General features: G+C 33.5%; 2 protein-coding genes, 1 long non-coding RNA gene and 1 pseudogene across 6 annotated transcripts in view; 2 read left to right on the forward strand and 2 right to left on the reverse strand.

Moving 5' to 3' along the window:
- Positions 1 to 23,972, reverse strand: part of LOC143242788 (uncharacterized) — a 43,537-nt gene extending 19,565 nt beyond the window's left edge. The window contains exons 1-2 of one of the 4 annotated variants that reach the window (XM_076486281.1): positions 23,498 to 23,972; positions 11,731 to 11,869 (exon numbers count right to left, since the gene is read on the reverse strand). In XM_076486281.1, the coding sequence (XP_076342396.1) occupies positions 11,731 to 11,838 (108 nt within the window). In that variant the 5' untranslated portion in view covers positions 11,839 to 11,869; positions 23,498 to 23,972. Of the gene's footprint in view, positions 1 to 11,674; positions 11,870 to 23,497 lie in introns of those variants that run through there. The other 3 variants (XM_076486285.1, XM_076486284.1, XM_076486283.1) reach the window with 3 other exon arrangements.
- LOC143242792 (uncharacterized) lies at positions 8,487 to 9,219 on the forward strand. Its single transcript, XR_013023249.1, has 2 exons — positions 8,487 to 8,570; positions 9,007 to 9,219. It is a non-coding gene; the product is annotated as an uncharacterized LOC143242792 (long non-coding RNA).
- Positions 9,407 to 10,034, forward strand: LOC143243232 (adult-specific rigid cuticular protein 15.7 pseudogene; annotated as a pseudogene).
- LOC143243303 (protein FAM200B-like) lies at positions 20,106 to 20,576 on the reverse strand. Its single transcript, XM_076487153.1, has one exon. It carries the CDS (start codon positions 20,574 to 20,576, stop codon positions 20,106 to 20,108), a length of 471 nt encoding a protein of 156 aa, XP_076343268.1.
- Positions 23,973 to 24,401: the final 429 nt, after the last annotated feature.

Genomic DNA, 24,401 nt, shown 5'->3' on the forward strand with positions numbered 1-24,401 from the left:
AACGAGTCAGTATTCAAATGAACTTCCGGATCCCCGTCACACCAAACATTTTCGCTCTTTCAGCCGTAGAGGCGTTATAATGTGAGTGTCAATCTCACTGTTTTGTAAAGGAGTAGCCCCAGAGTTGGTGGTGGGTGTGATGACTAGCTACCTTCCCTCTAGTCTTACATTGCTAAATTAGGGTCGGCTTGCGTAGATAACCCTCGTGTAGCTTTCAGCGAAATTCAAAAACAAACAAATTAAATGAATTATTTGTACATTTTGCATTTATCCAAAAACGTTTGTGACTCGTGGTTTAAAATGTACATCTTTAATAACCATTAATAAATATTCTCTAAATTGAAAGAAAAATTGATACAATAAGAGCGTATAACAATTACTAATAAAGTAAAAATTGAAATATATTCAATGTGTTATTTGTATACTTGCTACAGTCTTTATTAACAACTAGGTGGCGTACCTTTGTAGAATGGACGGCAACAGTTGTGGAGAAACGAGTGCAGAGGACAATGTTTCCAAAGCCTTCTGTCTTTCTAAATATCGTCCCCTACACTTATTTCTCTACAACAGGCAGTTGCCGTCCATTCTACAAAGTTTCATCATGAATACTTTGCCTGGCGTACCGTTAAACTGGACGAAAGTTATGCAGATTTGTAATTCATGAAAGGTTATCTTAGGACATGAAAAGATGGTCCCCTTATATGTAATTGTCAAAAAAACAAACATGTAAACCGCAAATCTGCAAGTATCTTTGCATGAACACACCAAACCATTATGTCAAATTTGGAGACGATCTATCAACAGAGACAAAGTAATGATATTAAACGTAAAATCACCCATAAAAACTGCAAAACCCAAAAATGCGAAACGCAAATTTGCAGGTATATCTGCATGAATCCAACAAAACTCCGAAGTAGTGGTGAAAAAACGAAAAAACAGTAAAACGCAAAATTGAAAGTTTGTTTATACCACAGCAGAGACTCAATAAACGTTCATAATAAATTTGGGGAATATCTATTCACACTGCGAATAGATTAATTAGATATACAACAAATAAGCACTATTACATTTATATAGATTCTTTAAAAATAATGTCACCTGTGTGTGTTTTCTTATAGCAAAGCCACGTTGGGCTATCCGCTGAGCCCACCGAAAGGAATCTAACCCCTAATTTTAATGTTGTAAATCCGTAGACATACCGCTGTACTAGCGGGGTGCTGTCACCCCCATTTTCTTAACATAAGTCTCGTAAAGCTTAACAATTAACAGGTAATAGCTGGAGGAATTATAACACAGAAAACTGGAGTTCGATCCTTGCATCGGTCACAGTATAAGGCGCTCGTTGGCCAGTTTTGCACTTTAAAACACAAATGAAATGAAAACTTCATATTCTTAATAATTCCTATTTCTGCTGGTAAAGAAGTGAAGTTAATATTTAACGTTATATGGCAATGTGAATTTAAAACGATACTTTTCACACCTCAGTATGATCACTCATTTAGTTTTTAAATTCAAAATAATTAGATTGAACGTGGCCCAATGGTTAGGCTGCCCGACTGCGAATCTGCGAGTTACATTTCTCGTCATTTTTCCGCAAAATATTTAATATAAATTTCACTCCACATTCAATCAAATGAGAGTTGCCCAAGAGTTGCAGTGGATGCTGTCGACTAACTGCTTTTCTTTTATCCCATAATTTCAAAGTTAGGGACAGTAATTCGTTATAACGACAAACCTACTTGAAGTAGAAACATATTCTCAAAACAGCTGGTATGGGTATTAAAACTTTAATTAAAACAAACTACAGGATAAAGTTTCGGTCTTCTTAGATCATCTTCAGGTTATCTTTTACGCCATCTTTTTGTTAACCTGAAGATGATCTAAGAAGATCGAAACGTTGTTCTGTATTTTATTTTAATTAAAGTTTTAATATCTATACCAGCCATCTTGAGAATACAAAGTTAGGAACAATTAGTGCAGGCAACCCTTAGTTTTGCGCGAATATTAAAAACAACCAACATGAAAACAATTTTTTTTTGGTTGTGTACAAATTTGTATAATAGGTTATCTGCACTCTGCCCGCCACGAGAATTGGACCCTTCATTTTCAGTCTTGTAATTCCGTGAAGTTACCTTTACCCCACTGTGGAGCTTAATTACAAATTAAAATATGTAAGCTTACAGGTTTTATTTGTCAATTTTCGCGTAAAACTTCTCGAAGGTGATGTTTAAAATTAAGTACAATGTCTGTGCTCTCTCCACCACGGGTATCGAAACTTGATTTCTGGTTATGTGAGTCCGCACACCCCACTGTGTCACTGGAGGGACATTATTCGACTGCTATAAACGCTAGAAGTTTTTAAGTTTGAAGTAATACTCTAGAAAGCTAGTCAACACCATCCAGCATTTACCAACGAATAATTAGATTGCCCGTCACTTATAACGACCTCACAGTTGAAAGAGGGAACATGTTTTGTTACAGTATTCAAACCCGCGACCCAAAGAATTAGTCGAGTGTCCTAGCCACCAGATCGTGGTTCTTACAGAACAAGGCAAAATAAAAAGACACATCGACAAAGTATAGAAAATACCCAAATAAACACTTAACAACCAAAACTGCTCAACTTAATCAGGTGTTATTCTGAAAAAATGATTCATGGATAAAAAAAGATGACTGGGAAAACCTTACTTCTAACATTTAACAGAGTGAATTTCATTCCTTGTCTTTGGTCCCCTATATCACTTCAAAATGAAATTGTACAAAATGTGTCGTTTATAAATTATTTCAGTTTCAAAAATACACTAGCATTTCAGACGTGAATCAGAGATGCTAAAATAAGCACCACTTTGATTTTAAAACCTGAAATGCATTTATACTTCTGACTTAGATGTAAAGCGTGTGAAATGAACAGAAAACTGCGCTCGCAAAATACAGCCACGCAGTTATATATATACACGCAGTGTTCCCTAAAGTGTTCTGTTTCAGAAATAAATAAAACCAAAATTAAAATAATAAATATTTTTATTTCTTGCTTTCAAAGTACATATATCATGCTGTGTTGCAGCATGCAGAGTCTATAATTCTTCTTGTGATTCGTGTCATGCGCAAGTTGTACTTCATGACAGCGCAAATTGCAACGTTAAACGTCCCTTACGTGACGTTATTTTAGTGTCTACTGACTGACAGACAGACAACACACTATCTTATTGTTGTGAGAATGGTAAAAACAAGTGACTTCTCTTGTCTACCAAGCAAATTGTTTTTCCCATTGATTTAAACATCAGAAAAATTAAAGTGACTGTTTTTAATCATCTGTGTCATCTGTTGGGAGAGAGGTAACTCTTCGGATTTACAACCCTAAAATAAGGGGTTGGATTTCCCTCGGTGGACTCAGCAGATAGCCAGATGTAGCTTTGCTATAACAAAACACATATACTAAACAAATATTTGCCTTGCTGTCGATTTAAATATTACTAACTGCTTTTTTTGTTTGACATTGTATAATAATTGTATTGTTATCTGTTTCAACGTAGTTATTTTAAGTGTAAGAAGTCTAAACTATTTACTTTATCTAGAGCAAAAACTCCTACTAGCAAGTTAAAGATTTAAATAAAATATTATTTTGTTTGATTTCAACTCTTAACAGTTCTGTTTTTGAACATTATAATATTGTAAATAATGCCAAAACTGAGACATCAAAATAAAAAAAGACAAGTAACAACATTAAAAGAGATAATATGTAATATGTTTAAATGTTTAAATATGCGTGTATAACATATTTTGAAACATTTGATATAGAAATTTTCAGCATTTCTAAACTGAATTGGAATGGATTTTCCATCACTTTTTTTTTTTTAACAATGTCAGCAACAGATTTATTTTTAGGACAACTCAAACAAATTAACGATTCTAAGATTAGAGTACTAATAACGGGGCCTGGCATGGCCTAGCGCGTTAAGGCGTGCGCTTCGTAACCTGAGGGTCGCGGAGTCGCGCCAAACATGCTCGCCCTCCCAGCCGTGGGGCATTATAATGTGACGGTCAATCCCACTTTTCGTTTGTAAAAAAGTAGCCCAAGAGTTGGCGGTGGGTGATGATGACTAGCTGCTTTCCCTCTAGTCTTACACTGCTAAATTAGGGACGGCTAGCACAGATAGCCCTCGAGTAGCTTTGTGCGAAATTCCAAAACAAACAAAGTACTAATAACGACAGTATATACCGTTAAGCGTTATTTTTAAATAGCAAGTAGATAACACATGGCACATTTTAATATAAAGGTTACTCCTTAAGAAGAATTGTAGAGCATAAAGGATGGGTCACACAATGCACACTACAATACGAATTAATTTTTTTTAAATAAAGAAAACTAGTTACCAAACATTCAAATAATTGTATTTTATAAAGTTATAATTTTTACTGAATATTCAGAATAAATACTTCGTAATATATCAAGTAAAACTCAATACGCTAGACTTCTGGTCACACAATCTTCACATACTGGTAACAATAGTCGTTATAAATTAACAGTGACTGTAGATTAATCTTCATAGATTGTTCATACGACAGGCAAGTTACTAAACAAAAGTGAATTCCGTAGACAAGTGTAAAAATAACATTTTCTCTATATTATTGTTTCAACTATAGAACGATTATCTTATACAACTATTATAACAATGTAATAATTTACGGGTTCGATTCCCCTCGTTGGACTCAGCAAATAGCCCGATGTGGCTTTGCTATAAGAAAAAAAAACAACACACACACTTGTAGAGTGCTACTATATACGCTAACTCCCATGGAATGCTGTTATAATTTTCAACTAAACTCCGTTAAAGTCCTGTTATATTGACAGGTTGTTAAATGTGATTAACAATATTTTGAAGTTATATATTAAAAAGAAAAACTTCCAAGAAAAGAAAGTTGGAAGAATCAGTCTCAGTCTCTTTCTTATTTGAAATTCCATTTGAAAGTCAGTACACATTTACATAAATCCTTGGCTACATGACGACCAGACCTCTTAAAACAATATGGAAGCTGAGGTCACAGAATCGACGGATACGATACGAAAACAAAAGTTAATTATCGTCTTTGCGAGAAACCTTGTGCAAAAACGGGCCCAACCCAACGTACACGAAACAATAATATATCCTTCATGGTTTTGTCAATTATCATAAGGTCGCCCCTACCGAATAGAACACGAAACATATGACCTCGTGACTATTGTCTAACTGTTGAAAAACAAAACATCTGCCATACACTATTATTTCTAGGCTATGCTGTTGATGCACCACGTTCCATCTGTGGATTAAAATTCACTTATTGATCAAAGTTAACCATGCAGTTTAGCAGTGGCAAAATGTTTGCAAAAAAAAACAAAAAACGTGGAAGAAAGCTTTAATAATTTAAATTCAAAACATGTTTACCAGTGTTACTTCCTTCACGAGTGCAATAACAGATGTTTTTAATTGAAGTACTTTATACCTTAATAATTGTTTTGATTAAAGCAAAACTATCTACCCATCTCGTTGTCAGAATTTATATTTCTTTTCAACCTAAATTATGTTATTTTATGAATCAGGCATGCCAATGACATTTATGAAAAAAAGAGGAAAAGGTATATAGCCTGGCGCCAAAGGCGCCATAGCGCGGCGCAGCCGCGCCTGACTAGGGGGGTTCACTAATCATTTCCGGCATGCCTCCCAGGAAATTTTAAAAAAATGGATGCTATTTGGTGTGATTTGGTGCAATCTTGGACATAATTTCTTTATGTTTTTTGACATTGCAATGTTGGAAAAGCACACAATGTATATCATATAAAATAGCAAAAGGAAATTAAAAGACTAAATCAAACTAATAAAGACTATAACTTTCATTTACAGTTTTTAGCAGACTGATTTATTCTTTTAATTTGCATTCATTTTTTGGAAGATATATCAAAATATCTAAAATTAACAAATAAAATAAAAAGTAAACAAATGAAATTTAAGATTGTTTATTTGCTATTTATTCAGTTTAATTTTTTTCTAAATCAAAATATATTAATAATATGAGTTAATAAAGCCAAAATTAACTCAGTAAATATTTCAAATACAAATCATTTCATTATTATCCTTTTTGTCATCAATAACATCATCATCATCAACTACTGGTATGCTGCCAATTAAATGTTTTACAGTCATTGCCAATAACTACTACTCTGCTGCATATATTCCATTAAAATTTCAAATCCCATAAAATTACTCTTTTGACCAATCATGACTACCTACAGTTCAAATTGTTCATCTATGCAATCTTGTCATTATACTACTGGTACCTTAATGTCAGTGAATTTTCCATTCTTTCACAAATTGACAATACAAACTAAAACAGCATATGAAGGAAAGCTATGACATTGCTTAAAAATTCAACTACTGATATGGTTCAATATTAAACTCCTGATATCAGTGATATGCCTCAGAAATTAAATTTTGTACAGTCACTGACATCAACAACTACTGCTCTGCTACATGTATTCCATTAAAATTTCAAATTACTTAAAATTACTCTACATGACTACCTACAGTAAAACTTGTTCATCTATACAATCTTGTCAGTAAATTACTGGTACCTCAATATCAGTATATTTTTCATTCTTTCACAATACAAACTGAAACAGCAAATCAAGGAAAGCTTTGACATTGCTTCAAAATAAAATTAATGATATGCTTTAAAATAAACCACTGGCACTGTATGCTGCAGATAATAATAAAATGTTTTTCAGTCACTGATATCAACTTCTGCTCTGCTGCATAAATTACAGTGAAATTTCAAATCACTTAATTTCCTTTGGCTACTTTCCTCTTTTTCGAGACAAGGGTTTCCAGTGCTCTCTTCCGAGATTTTTTCTCTCCTTCTCTGAATGGGCAGCTCTCTGTGCCTCTGCGGCTTTCTGGACTTTTTTCTTTAGCCAAGGTGGCTGGGCCAGATTTCACAGAACCATAGGCCTCAAGCCTTTCTGCCCTTTTCTTCTGATTCTCCCTCAGCTTTGAGGTATACTTTGAAGCTGCTGATCTAATGTCCTTACACATTCTCTTGTATACAGGATCAAAATGAACATCTTTCCTTTAAAACATTTCAATCGCTGTTTCTTTGGAGCGTAGAGAATATTTTATCGTCTGGTATGCACACGATACCAGACCACGAGACTGCCTCCATGATGGCGGTCAGATTTTTTTTTTCTGCAATAAACATTGAAAAAATACGATTTCTCCTCAAAAACCACCTACCCGGCCCCCAAATCGCTCATATTTTCTCCTCGAATTTACACGAATCTCGTGGGTGATCGTTGGCCGTTTGAAAACCGCGGAAATCCGCGTTTCAGCGGAAAAATGGCACGCATGATGAATTGAAATATTATTATTATTAGTTGACACCTAGCCATGATTTTCAGCTCAACCGCCTATTTGTTTAGCCCTCGAAAAATCTGGAAATTATGTGAAGGTTTGAAATAATTTGATCTTTACTTTCTTTTGATCTCTATACTGTTTGACGTTACTTTTCATTTTATTTTGTAAGTTATTTTAAAATTATATTGTTGTTGGCATTCCTTCTTATCACCATCAAATAATATCTGAGATGCGAAACTTAACTGGCATAATCAACATTGTTAAACGATTCAGTGAAACTTCCGGTGACATTTTTGATCGTCAGAATGTCGATAATGTAACTGCGCAGCACTTGGAATACAAGAAGGTCTTGAAATAAATACCAAAAATAGTAATTAAAAAATTGTGTATAAACTGCAGTGATTTACCATAACTACATGAAGCTGACATGTAAAAATATTGTACGTTTTCATTGATAACAAAAATGTTGTTCATAGCTTATTTAAAGAATTGCCTCCCGACCTTGGTGGCTTGGCAGCACGTCTAAGACCTTATAGCACTAAATATCTAGTTTCGATGCTCACGATGGACATAAAATAGATAGCCCAGTGTGTAGCTGTGTGTTTAATAGCAAGCAATTATTAGCAAGATTAAAGCATTTTTAGCACTTTGGAACCGTGGGTAGATTATAAGAGTAACAGTTAAATCCAGCTATTAAATCAGCAAATAATAATTCAAGAAATGATTTTAGATGATGTTGAATGGCTGGCTTCCTTTTGACTTCGAAACTCAGGACGGCTTTGTGCATATAATCGTATGTGATCACGTGTAGCTTTAATTCGAAATCTTGAAAACAAGCTACTGTGAAATCCTATTTTCATTTCCACGTGGTTTTAAATCCTACAAGAATTCTACAGAAAACGAATAGTACACAGATGTCTTCAGAATACATGTTTACACCTTGCTATGCACACCAAGAAAGGAATAATCTTGATTTTTGTTATGAACAACACAGTGCTTCACATTCAACTTTGTGTGTGTTGCTTTTATTCTCAGTGTTCTAGATTGACTTTTTAAATTCAGAATGTCTCACAATCATTGATTTTACTGGATCATGATAACACCACCACATGTATAAAAGTAGACAAAACTGAGGAACAGTCCAAGTGGTCCACAAAACACGACAGTAGCAACATGATCGTTAAGGTAAGGAACCGTATTTTCACGTTGACAATTATTAGTTATAATAAATTACAAGCCCGTGAACTAACGTATTAGCTAAGTTTGGTGTATTATTCATATTGAACACTGGATATACATAACATTATTGTTCACGAAGTATCTCGCATAACTTTATTGTTGAAGGTTTTTTATACCTGGCATAGGATAAGAATAAAAATATAAATAGAATAAACATAATAAAACTTGAAATTCTGATTTTTTAGTTTTTAATAAAATTACTTGATTATCTTTCGATCATTTTCTTATATTACTAGACAGTTGCTCCATTTTCAGAGCTTTTAAAGCAAACAAAACAGATGATAACAGTTTCTCATTATTGTATTTATTTATAAGATGACGTATGCAAATACATATAGCTTTTTACGTAATATTTTTATGCTTTAATGGATTTATTTTTCAGATTGCCACCTTTTTCGCCTTGCTAGTTGTCGTTCGTGGTGGTCTGTACCATGAAATTTATATGCAAAACGGCTCGAAAAAAAAAATCTCAACAAGTGGGTTTCTCGACATCACTGGTCTGTACCATGGTTTAGCAGGCAGTTCTAGTGTCAGTTCTCGCCGCCAGGATATAAATAATATTTTATCCTATAAAGTGACGTATTTTTTGCCATAAAGAGTAATAGCAATATATTTAACGAATGAAATTCAGCTAAAGGTAATAAGTTGAATTACATAACATATTCACCCACCAATGTTTAGTATAAGCACACATGAAATTTTAGGATAGCTAATTGAGTTAACTCGATTCGAATGAAAATGAATGAAGGCAAATGTTTATCGATTGCTTCTAAATTTTTTAAACACAATTTCAAATATTACAGGACTTTGGTAATTACGCCTTCAACTACGACATTGTTGACCCACTCGGGGCCACCAATGGCCGTTGGGAGGCTGGAGACGGATACGGAAACAAACTTGGAGCCTACAGTCTGACTGACATCGACGGTCGTTACCGCAGAGTTGAGTACGTTGTTGATGGTGCTGGTTTCTGTGCTGTGGTTAAGACCAACGAACCAGGAACCGCCGCTAGTGCTCCTGCTGAAGCCGTTGTGGCCTCCAGCCAACCAGGTGTTGTCGCTTACTGTAGTGAAGGCTCATGTTACGACTGCCTATGCATATGGAAATCCTGTTCACGCCGCTGGTATCCATAGGGCTCCTGTGTATGGAACTGGATTCTTGAAGTATCATTAAATGCACATATGTATTTTAGTCCTTTCATTAAGATGTATCAATGTACACACATATGAATTATCTTAAAGAATATTCTGTTTCGGCTACTAACATTCTGAGCTTCAAATTCTCGACTACCTAAACCCGAATTCTTCCCGAGTATTAGTATCGTATCTTTATTTACACAAAAGTCTTAACTTATTGCAGTATGCTGAAAATGATAGCGTGTGAGACAGAACTGTATCGTTCTGTCCACCGAGGGAATTTTGTATGTACTCACAACTGCCTGTATAGTTTGTATTTATGTAATACATCTTATTTGGTTGGTACAGAAGAACTAGTATCAAATACTTTTCGCGTGTTTTCAACATAGCATTTTCGAGAATAAAAGTGCCATTGAAAGTCGAGCTGTGAACCAGCTGAATAATTACACCTAATGACTCGATTTAATACAACTTATTGCACGTTAACGTTAATATTTATTTATTTTTTTATAAAGATAAAACTTTTGTTTTTTCTCTTTCTTGTTCATCAGCACATTAAACACGAGATTAGCTGTGTGTTTCGTACCAACACAGAATAAAATTTTAAAAATAAGTTTCTCAGTCCTAGCTCTTCAGAAAAGAACCCGTATACATTAAGACAATATTTGAACAATGTTCAGCGAACTACCTGAATGGAAATATTAGTATAACTAGACTGGAAACTGAGAAAAGTATGAAATTCTCATCAATTTTGTTTCACAAATGCACATACTTGAGTATAAGAGATTTTGTACATTTATAGCTCAGTTCACAAACTATGTACGGTTTTACACAGTGCTTGACGTTAGAGCCTTTAGTTGAGGTAGGGTGCAACTGGTTCGCTTCAACACGATTCGGTTCATCATGACCGAGTAGCTAGGGCGCTCGACTCCTCATTTGAGGGTCGCGGGTTCGAATCCCCCGTCACACCAAACATGCACGCCCTTTCACTAATGGGGGCGTTATAATGTTACAGTCAATCCCATTATTCTTTGGTAAAAGAGTAGCCCAAGAGTTGGTGGTGCGTGATAATGACTAGCTGCCTTCCCTCTAGTCTTACACAACTAAATTAGGGACGGCTAACTTAGATAACTCTCGTGCAGCTTTGCGCGAAATTCAAAAACAAACAATCAACAAGTGTCTCTGGAAACTACACGTCTGGAATCCCCCCTCTATGTTCTTGAGATAAAATAAAATAATAGTATTATCTATTCTGACATTTAATCTTTACGACATAAATAATCTGCGGTAATGTCGTGAATTGTCCAACACAATACAGTAAACACTGTTTCGGAGGTCATGCAACTTAATGATTTCAAGTAGTATAACCTTTACAGCATTTTGTATTATTTTGTTCACTGTTTTTAGTCTCGAGCGTTGGTTTTGATTCGACATGGAATTAAGAATCAAATACACATCAAATTACTTTATTAAAACTACCCCATGTCTTCGAATGTGTATCCTATGGACCAAAATATCAGTATTTAAACGTAAAATACAGTCGTTATAATAAAAGCATGCAAATTCACAACAATGCATAACTTACTAGACCCATCAGAACTATAAACAGTATTGATACATATTGCACGTCACAACTATATAGGATCGTTTCCTTCGTTAATGTTGTTTTGTGTGTGTTTTCTTACAGCAAAGCCAAGTTGGGCTATCTGCTGAGCCCACCGAGGTAAATCGAACCCCTGATTTTAGCGTTTATAATAACCTCGAGACGTTACTGTAGGAGCTACACTATGTATGTCTAGCTCACTTAAAGAAATTTAATGTTCAATAAAAAAATTTTTAAAACCCAACAAAACTAAAATTATCATAGAAGCATGCACAAACAAAAAAAAAGGATATGAACAAATTTGTACGTGCTGTGGAATGGCTGACACCTCTACCCACACAGTTTCACCTCCACGGTTTATTGGTACCTTTCCTTCTGATGTACAGATTCTTCCTTCACAGGCTTCTTCACAGTTATCTTGTTCAGCATCACTGACATGACGACAAGGAGCTGGAAAGTTGAACTTGAAGGCCATTCACAGTAAAAAGGATTAAAATCTTATAGTTCTGTAAAGAAGAAAAATACAGTTTTGTTCACACTAAATATTGTTCTGAACACAAAATCTCAATTTAGTCCCAATTTATTTTTAACATTTTAACTAATTCCTGGACAATTAAGATTCAAGTCATCTAAAATTTGCAAAGTTTTTCTTTTCCAGTTAAATATAGAATTACAAGAAAGTTAACTGTTTAACAAGTTTTACTGCTATTCATTTAATGTTACTATAAAATCTTTGAGAAAAAACATAATAGTATTCAATATAAATCTTTACAAAGTTCTTAAGTGGAAAAACTTGAAGTAGGCACTTCCTCACATGCAGCAAGCAATATGCAGACTAAATTACTAACTACAATACCCATACAGTAAGACAGCACAAACAATTCATGAGGTAAAAAAAAACACAAAGCACAATACGAAATTATTAAAACAATATAAAAGTAATACAAAGAATGGCAAACAAAAACTTAATCACAGCCAATATTTAAAGAAAGTGAGAGATACCAATTCAGTATTATAAGCAAAAGACCCTGGAAACATTTCAAACAAAAATACAGTAGTATTCTTACTGTTTTGTTAGAAAATATTAAAACTCCCACAATCATAGTAAACAGTATTATTTTGTAAAGTTCCTTATAACACACTATTTCTCACATCTAGAATATTGCAATAACCTGTTTTGTTTTCGTACTCAAGTTCAAATTCAGTCCTCCACAATAACCAACAGTTAAACACACTCACAAGAAACAACAGAGTTCTAAATATTAATGTGGATAATACCCCATACCATTTTTAACAAATGACTTGAAGGTCACCATTTATGAAGCCTGCTCATTGTACATAAAAATATATGGCAAACCTATTCAGAAGAAATATACAATTCTGGTCAAAACAATGCTAAACAGAAGTAAAACTAAATTAAACCTAATGATAAGAGCTTATGTATGTGCTAAAATTTTAATGTTCATTATAACTTAAATAAGATGATTTGTTTCAGTCACTTCAAGTTTAAAATATGTCATGTAAGACAATATTATTATAACTGTAAATTTATGCGTGTCAAGTTATTGTTATAACATTGTTGTAAATATCTGCTGAGCGTTTTACACACAATTTGTTTGTGTAGAGGTAAATGAAAATAAATAGATAACCATAATACAGTTGATTTTAAACCTTGACGACATACATGTCTGTCTTGGAAATTTATTTTTAAAGTTATACAGTCTGAACTACCTAATCACGTGCAAAATACTGTACACAGTAGTGTAACGTAGTCATTACAAATTATGAAAAAGTATATACATGGTTGTCATGTGTACAGTATATTTAGAAACAACTACATATTGTGTATACAGTCAAAGTAAAACAATTTACTTTGCACTCATCCATATATATTTTAAAACTGTGGAATATTACATACTGTTGGCTGCAACTAGGTAAACTACATATTAATCAAATCCAACCAAATGTACACTATACACATCATAAAAATCATAACATCTAAGCTAATGCACTGGTATCAAATTTAATTTTCTACATAACAAGGAAAATGGATAGAAAATATAGTACAACTATCTTGCTGTTCCTGATTCAAATTTAGAAAAAAGGTTAATAACTGAAATACGACTCTTAATATTAGTACTACATTACTAAAGACAGATGTGCCGATACAAATTTATAATGATCTTGGATGTTTTCCATTGTTCTATAAATCTGAGATTATTTCTCTTAGACACAAATTTATTCTTGCTTAATGTGGGTAATATAGCTTACCTTTCATTTATAAAAATACAACTAAACCAAGCATGTACAAGTTCCACATGCATTGCAATCATACAAACAGATCTTTTACTACAAACAACATTTGTACTTCAAAATATTCATGTTATTTGACTTTTCTGACTGATAAACTTAATACTGATTCACAGGAGTTTTGATAAGTTTAAATTAAAATCTGTTCTTTTATCAAGGAAACATCCAAATTTAGCATTATAAATTATAACTATACTTCACAAATTATACGAAATAATATGCATAAAATTTGAAACTAAAAACACTAAAATATGCCTGAAAATAATTAAATGTTATATGAATAAACTAGAAATAGTTGATGGTGAAACACAGAATTGCATTACTAAGGAGACAAGTGTGTGTGTTTTCTTATTGCAAAGCCACATCAGGCTGTCTGTTGTGTCCACCAAATGGAACTGAACCCCTCATTTTAGCATTAAGAATTCATAAATTTACCACTGTACCTGCACAGGAACAGAGTGAATCATAGATACATTCTGTTTACCTTTTAGTTTGTAGATGTTATAAATCAATCTAGTGATGAACTGACAATGTCATAAATCATTTTATTTTTTATTATACAAACTAACAAAAAAGTTCAAAATATGATGATAATTACATGTATATTATGATTAAAACATAACTGGACTGAATATAAATATATCAGCACCTAAAATTAATTGATAAACATAAAACTGCTTCTGTAATAACTTAAACCTATAAAAATATAATCATGTAATTTTCATACTTTTGTCCAGAAATACATTTCTGAAGTTTAACTTTAAGTATAAAATTTTTTTATTCATGTACCTTTACGATAACAACAACTATTTAGTTATGGTATGTTAAGTGTTTATGTACCACTTGCATACTGGTTTTATTTTTGTGCAACTTCTATTTGTGTAGGTATGTGCTTTATTATATAATTTTGGTTATTTCCTGAGTTTCTTTACACAACACACACACACACATATATATATATATATATAAATACTGCACTGTCGTTAATAGTCCATGCTGCCAACTTACTGCCATAATGGAACAGCACTGAAATGTGTTCATAATATTCCATCTATCAGTCAAAATCCAAAGAGTGATGTCAATCTAGTTAGTTGCCATGAATAATCATCAAAGATCATACACAAATATCATAGTAGGGTGTATATTTCAAATTAATATATATTTTTTTCAAAGGTTGGAGGTATAATTGGTAGAAATATCAGGGGTGATTTCTATTTATTTTTTAAAGTATTTAATGGAAACTGTATTCCCACCAAAAAGATTATAATATTATAATGTCCCTAAGTTGAAAGAACAAGCATTTTTGGTTGGACATGAATTCAAACCCACTACTCCAGACTGTGAGTTGAACTTGGAATATATAAGACCATAACACAAGTTTTGTGACTAACAGATGAAGATTTCACAAAGTATCAGTTTGATATCAATGTTACTTTCATTCATTTTTCTCAGTTTTGATAACAAATATTATAATAAAAAATGTTCATTGTGGCAAACAAAATAATAATTTGATACAAGCAAAAGGTTTATTTCTTCCTAATTCATAACAACATTCTTATATCAATATGACTTGTAAATTTGACACTGAATCAGGCTGTACAATTACAGTCTTCACAATATGTAGACTGCTGCAAGTAATTATGAAAGGAAAAGTATTTAACATATTCCAGAAACAAAACTATATTTGGTACAATATTTATAATTATAAGCAACAACTTTTAATTGAACTTTACATACATGCTACCAAAGATATTTGTATGAGATATGTTTGAAAATCTTCTTCTTGTATTTGATTTTTTAAATCAGTTTTCAAAACTACAATGAACATGCCTCAGACTGATATTGTCATAAACATCAAAAACTTTATATTCATTAGATATACAAGCTGACTTCAGGTTATTTTTGTTGTTTACCTTCAGTGTTAACTTTGCATCTAGTGCATTGCCATTTATAATCTTTCAAAGGTACACTGGAAATTTTGCTTAGCCAGTCTCTTCATATTTTTGGAACGACAAAACATTCTTTTGTATCAAAACTACTATCCCTAAAGTTTACACCACGTGAATAACTAAAACACAAACATTTAGCATGTTCAAGAAAGAAATTACATATATCTTAACAGCAAATCCTGACTTTTCCAAAATAAATCTGACCATATCCATTCCCTCTCTTTAGTTGATCACTCACCAAATCAGATTACAAGTATTCAGAGAAGTAGCTTCTACATCTTACAACAATAAAGTTTCATATATAGAAGGAAGTATAAAGTACAATACAACTATTTCATGAAACTATGGATATGACTCTTTGAATGTTAACCCATTCATAGATATCCCTCTTTGTGTGACACTGAAGGGAGAGTCTGCATGATATATTTCAACTAATGATATGCTATAACTAGTCAGTAACATCTTAGTGATCAGCCTTCATTATGCTCTAAATGCCACATGTAATGTGTAGAAATTCACACACCTACATGTGGTAAATTAATACAATAGTATTATGATGTTGAACAACAAAGTTACTGCTACAATGAAATTATGTACCCTCCTTTATTGTTGACATGATTTTGTTGGTATTTACCAAAACCAAGTTTTGTGTGTCTGCAGCATTTTGCCCTTGCAAAGATGCTATTAGAAAGCTTTCATGTCCAAATCACACCACTCTTTCATGCATGTTTCCCATAAACCATACAGTATATGAAGACGGTTGCTTTCAAAATGCATGTCACAACACTGTAATAGCATATATAATCTTTAAGTATTGCTTCTGGTGGCTTGAATGTTATTTATTATTTTATACTAGTAATCGTATTTGTTTCATTCTACACCTCCTTAACTCTATTACTATGTGTAGGTGTCAGAGGGTGTTATCACATTTGTAGATTTGCATTCAAAATTTTATTGACCAATTATTTTACAAATATGTGTGAATACATGTGGTAGCAGATTGTAATTCAAATGTAATAGTACACAATAATTAATTAATTTAAAAATAAATATTTAAACAAGTTCCTAAATATCAATTTTTGTTTGTCATGCACAAAACTGAAGGCTTCTTTGGTTTAAATTATATTTCTGATGTCCAAAGGCAAATTTTACACTTTTTAACAAATAGAAATTTAAATTACCTATTTTGACAAGCTAGAATATAAAATAAAAAAACCTCCTTTCTTATCTATTTTCTGAAATATTACTATATTTAGAAAATCAAAAAAGTTAATTCTGTCCATTTCTTTGGTTTTGGAAATGATTGTTTACACATTCTTACTTTGTTCTATGAAATGTTTATAACCAATTGAAAGCTCAGAATTTTCCCACATGGTATTTTAGGTTTTGAAAAGTGTCTTCAAAAGTAGATCCATTTTTTGTTGTTGTAGACTCACAAAGAAAGGCAAGATGAATGATGTTTGAAAAAATATTTTAGACATAAATACAGTTTAATTAATAAGAATGATTTATTACACTAGAAATCTGTGGTACTTAAATATAACCTATGATGTTCTATATATCAATATGTACATATGAAACAAGAAAAATATTTTACATACTCCAGTTGTAAAATGTGACAAGGCTTAGCAAACTGTGGAAAGTCAGTACACATTCATTGAAAAGGAAAGATCACTGTTTTTCTGTGCTCTATGAGAAGTAACTGATATTTCAAGATTTATTTGTAGACAGTAATAATAATAATATGTATATGTATGAATGTACATAAAATTTATTGTATTACAACTGAAATGTGATTGTATTCTACAAAATACTGGTCCTCAACAAAGTTATTTCATTAATGTCACATATATCATCCTCAGCAGTTTTCAGTTCATTTCTGTGTGCTTATACATCATAATGATTTAAAGATTTATAAAAAGAATCCAGTTTATGATTAACATTGTAATTGTGTCTGTTGAGGTTCACACAAATAGTGGTTTTCACTGTTTTAGTTACTGGTGAAGTCATGATCAGAAAATTATTTTTGGGAGCAGTTTGGTCGTACATAAGTTGTTTAATATTTCACTGCATGTTGTAGGTCTGCAGCAGCCATTCCAGATGTATGATAAATTTTGTGTTTTTCATAAGTTGGTTTTTATTCATAGTTTTAACACTAAACATTTTTTAATCTTTTTGCTTATTTTATTTAGTATGTTAGATTTTTTTGTTTTCAAATGCAGTTTAAGTATCTATGTAAATCAGATGCAAGTCTCATGTGAATACTGATCTTTTATTACAGGCAAACGTTATAAGCTGTATCTATTGTGCTGTAACACTTGTAGTTGTGTTTTTATTGTCATGTCATCCTGAAGTGAGACTATTTTACATCATTACAATAATTAGTACTTCCTCACTGTGAAATGGACTGTAGTACAGTGCACTAGGTTCAGAGTTAGAATTAACAGTGTGGAATATGTATTAAAGTTATTGATTTCATCTCTATCTACACATCTCCTTGTTCAATTCTCCATGAGCCTGTTGTAGTCCTAAGAAACCTATAAGACAGTAGTTGGATGGAGACTTAGTTTTAATGTTTGAGTAATGATTATTTTGGTGATTGCACAATGATATTAGGTGGGATTTCTTATTGTTCGTGTTTGAAATAATTCTGTGCAAAACATTTAGAGATTTGTATTTTGCAGCTACTTATAACTGTGCGATAGGCATTACTGTACTTGAATACCACACATTAAGGTCAATCTGAGGCTTAGTTTAATAAACTGAGTGCTGGCTCAGCTAGTGTGCTTTCTGAAGAGAATAAACCATGGTTACTTGAAAATTTAATTTCAATGATTAGCCAAATGTCTCGTCATTTGATTGGTGATGTGCATGAATGGATTAAGGCAAGGGTTCCCAACCTTATCTAAAAGTTTGAAACCCATCTGACCCCCTACTTAGGGCTTACTATCAGGAGCTTAATTTTTCTTTTATTTTCTGTGAAGGAGAGGGAAAGAAACATCTAAAAAAATATTTAAAATTCTGTAATTATTTATTAGCAAATTAAATCACATTCAGGTTGAATTCACAAAAAGAACATATATTTCTTACAATAATATTAACATAGGTTTGAACAGCTATCCAACCCAGCTAGTGAGATGCCTGATGTTGCATTTCAGCAGCAAGCTTTGAAATTCGTGGCCGAGCGTTTGTTAGAGCCAGTCTCATGTCATCTTCAACATCCAATCTGTTCCTATTCTTTGTTTTCATATTGACAAGAGTGGAAAATCCAGCCTCACAGAAGTAAGTAGAAGCAAATGGAACAAGGACACGTAAAGCTATCATGCTGACTTTGGAGTATGACTGATACATAGCACCAGAACTGAGTCCGGATTTCACCTTGAAGAGATTACTGAGCTGAAGAGTCGTTCCTTAGATCCAGAAATTCATCTTGGATATCATCTGGGATGCTGGATACATCAAGTTCAGTACAAAATGGGTTCCTTACCAGGGCCTCCTGTTCCTGTGATAGCTCAGGGAAGTAAAGCTCGACTTCCTTTTCTAGAGACTGAAGATGTTCGGTAATCTCATCCTTGAGGAACTGATCCAGTTGGATCTGAGACTCATCCGTCACTCCACAAAGTTTTCAAACATAGCGATGTTTCCAAGATTGGTTTTCCGACACCAGTTCTGCAGTTTGAAAACAAAGGCCCGAAGACTATCTTGAAAAAGGAGAACGTGTTCCCTTCATTGAAGCTTCAAATTGAGCTTGTTCAACTGGTCAAAATGTCGGCTAGTTACGCAACCCTTTTTTATTCCATGCTTCATCTTCGAAGTGAGCTACAAGATCTTTCCTTTCTTGAGTCTCCAGGAACAGCTTTATTTCATCTTTCATTTCAAAGACACGATTAATAACGTTTCCTTTCGACAACCAATGTACTGCTGTGTAGAAAAAAAGGACTTCGTGGTCAGCATTCATGTCTTTGCATAGTTCTTTGAATAGGCGAGTGTTGAGAGCTTGAGTCTTCACATAATTTACAATTTTGATTACAGATTCAAGCACTTCCTGCAGAGAGGCAGGGAGAGTCTTACTGGCGAGAGCATATCGGTGAATCATGCAGTGGATGCCCTTTGCTTGAGGTGCTAGCTTCTTCGCTTCTCGACTGGAATCCTGAATTCGATCCCAGCATGGCCGGTGCCCCATCCATACAAATCCACACGTTTTCCCAATGAAGATCTTCGTCTTGAAAAAAAGTTGAAACTTTTTCCATGACATCATCAGCTTTTGTTGTGGTTTCAAGTGCACTGCAGAATAAGAATTCGTCTTTGATGTCACCTGAATTAATGTATCTCATAAAGACAAGCAACTGAGAACATGAACTTACATCTGTTGACTCATTGAGCTGAAAGGAAAACAAAGTGGAACCCTTGATTTCAGTCAAATGCTTTCAATTTTAACATAACCCCTTTTCGATATCAACTGACATGTCCGTAATCCGCCTGCCTATTGTGTTGTCAGACAGAGGGATGTTCTTAATTTCTTCAGCAGCAGCATCTCCAAAAAAATCTTCGCAATGGTAACACATGCTGGTAATATTAACGATTCAGCGATTGTATGTGGCTTCATCTGCTTGGCTACGATCTTTGCCACAGCAAAGCTTGCTTGGTTCGCTTTTTTGCTGATGTTGAACTTCCTTTCAAATATACGAGCTTGTTTTGAAGTAGATTCTTTCAGTCTTTGAAAGTATTCTTTGGTTTTATCAGCCAAATTAGGATGTTTTGATATCAGATGACGCTTCAACTTAGATGGCAGCATTGAACTGTTTGATAAATTCTCACCACAAACTAAACATAATGGTGATGGGCAGTTCCGATCGTCGCTAGCAATAAATCCAAAAGCTAAATAATCTGAATCATATAGTCGAGTCTTCTGATTGTTATCAATTTTTATAACGTTTTCTTTCTTCAAATCCATTTACAAGCATTCAATAAAAAATAAAAAAATTGAATAGGTACTCACACTTCACGTTGTCAGCCGATGACGAGTAATCTGAGACAATGTTTTATGGTTTAAATTAAACTACGCTAGGCTATACATCAGTAGCGCCTGGCGCTGCATGATTGATAACGCATACAGTTCTGTAACCTTGAATGACGCCTATTCTACACCGCCTTCTTTCGGCAATGCTTCGTCATCGAACTCATACAAGCCGATACGCACGCATTTCTTCATTCATCTATAGTTTTCTCTTCAGCAGTGTTGCAGTAGCCTCCTGCCTGCCTTTCCCACGCTCCGCATAGACGTCACGTGCGCACGTCCGAGTCCCGACCTTCGATTAACACTGATGACCTTATTTGTAATCTGCCACCTCGCGCTCTCATTCGTTCCTTCCTTCCTATTGTACCTCCCTAGTTAAGCGAGCTCGAGGTAAATTCAAATATACAATAAAGCTGATACACAAGAAGTAAACAAGCAGAGCGTCACGCCGGATAGTATTGGCTACATTAAATGTTTCAATTAAATGACGTAGAGCGTCGTCATAACTGGACTGCTCGACTGCAAATGTGCGCGCGCAGTTCTTCCCAACGTTAGCGAAGGTTGCTGGTTTCAGATGTTAATGACGAGTTATCTCGACAAGATGCACTAATTACATTGATACAGTGTACTACTGTACCTACATTGATGTGATACTACATATTGATACACATTGATACTACATTAATTGCACATTGTACATCTGTCGGTCTTGCGGATCCCTTGTGCGAACTTCGCGGATCCCCAGGGATCCGCGGATCACGGGTTGAAAACCACTGCTGTAAACATTTACTATAACTTCATGGTTGAGTAATTACTGTAACGTTGCTCATCAGACTGCTATAATTGTATATTTCACGACTTTGATATGATGATCTCTTTATCACATCAACAAAGTGACACAAAAATTATGTCATAGTGAAACAGGCATGCTGTAACTAATTAAGACTTGAGATACTTCCTCAGGCAATGTTTTATATTTTATACTTGTGAGGAATATCGAAGTTTTAACTGAAGAAAATACTTCATAACATTAATCATTAAGTTTACCACAGATAGTTACAAAGATGACTGGTCCACTGCCTATAACTTTTATTTATAAAGACATGTTCTAGCAAATATTTAAAAGTAAAAATTAAAGATCAAAATAAAATGGCTTATTTCACATGAAAAGTCAATGTAAGTATTAGCATGATAAAGAGTAATATTATAATCTGGAATCATACCACTGATGAATGCAAGTAACTAAAAATAAATTTGTCGAGTGTAAAACAAGTTCTAAAACATGGATCAATAGTTTTTCATGTTTAACTTTCATTTTCAGTATTGCTACAGAATTTAGTAAGTTTTGCAGACTGACTGATATATAGGCCATCTAATTTACATATAAATCTTCAAACTCAAGTTTTATTGTGTGAGAAGACTGTAACACTAAAATCTTTCAGCCTTTTCTGTTCTCCACGAATAATTGTTAATGTAATATCAACCAACTATTAAAAGAAAAAACCTGCAAATGAACAGACAAAAATATAAAAATTGAAATTTCACTTGTTACTAAAAAGCAAAATTATCAGTTTGTAGGCACAAGGATGTTAATCCAGTTTGTTTGTAAAAAAAGAAGTTATCTAAGCTGAAATATAGATATAAACAAATTTCTTCCAGCAAACTGTTTTAAACTGATCACTTTCTTGGCAAAAGAAACAGACACTTCATAATTATGCTACTGAAGACCTAATCCAGGAACTTCAAACTACTTTTTTCTAGTAAATTACAACTAGTTATATTGTGATTTCACTTTCCTTACACTTCTATGAAAAGAGATTCTCATTTAACATTTAGACGTGTAGACATAACAAAGAAATAAAATCTAGACCAGCACTTCCTGAAGTGTTGTTGTCCACATCTCCTCTTTAATAAATGTGGTTTCTTCCACACACACCCTTTTTCAAATGAAGAGATACAATACACACAGATTAAAATGTTATATGTGTTGTTGCAATTATTTATAACCTCATTAAAAAAAAATACATTAAAATGCTTAATTTTGCATTAGTACATAATCAACTGCATCCTAACTGCTGCTGTCACTTTGTCACCTACACTTTTGAAATGTTTATTAAAACCACATTAATTGTTTCCCTGTAAATAATACATACCCTAACTGCTTCATTCATGATATAAAGAATACAAGCTACTGTAAATCACTTCAGCTTCTTGTGACCTTTCTGAGCAAATCCTTTATGGCAGAAGAATAAAACTTTACTGGTACACATGACAGCAAATATACACTAGCCCAGTGGTTGCAGCTGTGAACAAGCTACTTTAAGTCACTTCAGCTTCTTGTAGCCTTTGTATGCAAATTCTTATGGCAGAAGAACAAAATTTTATTGGTATGCATGACAGCAAATAATATAATGGAGACACAGAGCAAATCATTCTTTCTATTTCTTCTGCTACTGCTTTGGTGTGTGTGTGAAGTGTATGTGTTTTCTTAAAGCAAAGCCACATTAGGCTATCTGTTGTATCAACTAAGAGGAATCAAACCCCTGATTTTAGTGTTGTAAAGACGAAGACTTACTGCTGTCCGAGCTAGAGGCACTGCCTTAGTTAATGGATGCTTTACCATCAAAACTAATAAATATGCCTCTGAAACAACATCATGTGATGCGTTTTCCCAGAAAGGTCGAGAACTTTACATTTTTTGTCATTTTAATGTCACATATGTCAATTTTATACATACAACAGATTATAAAAAGCACTAATATCTTTTAATATTACCTTAATTGTGGTATGTGAATAAAAGATACATCATAGTACACTTATATCTCTCTAGAGTAATCACTCTTTAATCAGGTACGTACTTCTACGATGGTCGACTCCTGATACCTCCTATGCGTTGACCATTTCTCACAGAACACGGTAAACCTACATGACAATGGACATAGTTCAGTTCAGCTAGACAGATCATTATTTCTCGTTAGAACGGATAAGTTGATGTTTACGTTTTATGGACTGGCGACCAGAGTAACAAACGTGTTGTAATTGTAAGACGTATACTGTTGACTATAACATAACAATTAGGAGATCCTGCCGATTACAGTTCACTTCCATGCCACGTTAACAACGTCTGGCTTAATTTATCACAGTATTGATATGTGAACACCAACACTGAGTTAATCAACTAAAAAGTTTATCAATATTCAGGAACTCACATTCCTTAGACTGATCTTTATTCGATTCGATCGCTCTACCTGGTATTAACATACAATCTTGTTAACAAATGGATATTACACTTCCCTCCCTACTACCGCCATGCTTGTTTTCATATTTTTCTTCTTTAACTTAAGCGCCACCTAGTGACTGACCGATTTAGTCAGTTCAGAATGAAAACAAAACTGATTATGCAGATGAAAAACTATTCCATGAAAGAGATAAATAACATTTTCATTTTCTCAACTCCTTATGGCACATTACATGAAAATATTTATTTTTATGAGAAAAATGAGAATTTTCTTAAAGAAACAATAATTCAGTTACAACTGGTTTCAGTTTAGTATCATACTTTTAGAAACATTAAAACAACAATTATTTATTTTGTATAGTGTAAAGTACTTTATCACTACTCGTGTCAGGAATAAGTTTGCTTTTCAAATGCCCCCGATAGTACAGCGGTATGTCTTCGGATTTACAAAGCTAAAATCAGGGCTCGATTCCTTTCTGGTGGGCTCGGCAGATAGCCCGATGTGGCTTTGCTGGAAGAAAATA

The sequence above is a fragment of the Tachypleus tridentatus genome, unplaced genomic scaffold, assembly GCF_004210375.1.
Source record: "Tachypleus tridentatus isolate NWPU-2018 unplaced genomic scaffold, ASM421037v1 Hic_cluster_2, whole genome shotgun sequence".
In the NCBI taxonomy this organism is placed as follows: Eukaryota; Metazoa; Arthropoda; class Merostomata; order Xiphosura; family Limulidae; genus Tachypleus; species Tachypleus tridentatus.

Coding starts and splice junctions, on each gene's coding strand:
- LOC143243303 (XM_076487153.1), bottom strand. CDS start 20,576: ATGGATTTGAAGAAAGAAAACGTTATAAAAATTGATAACAATCAGAAG.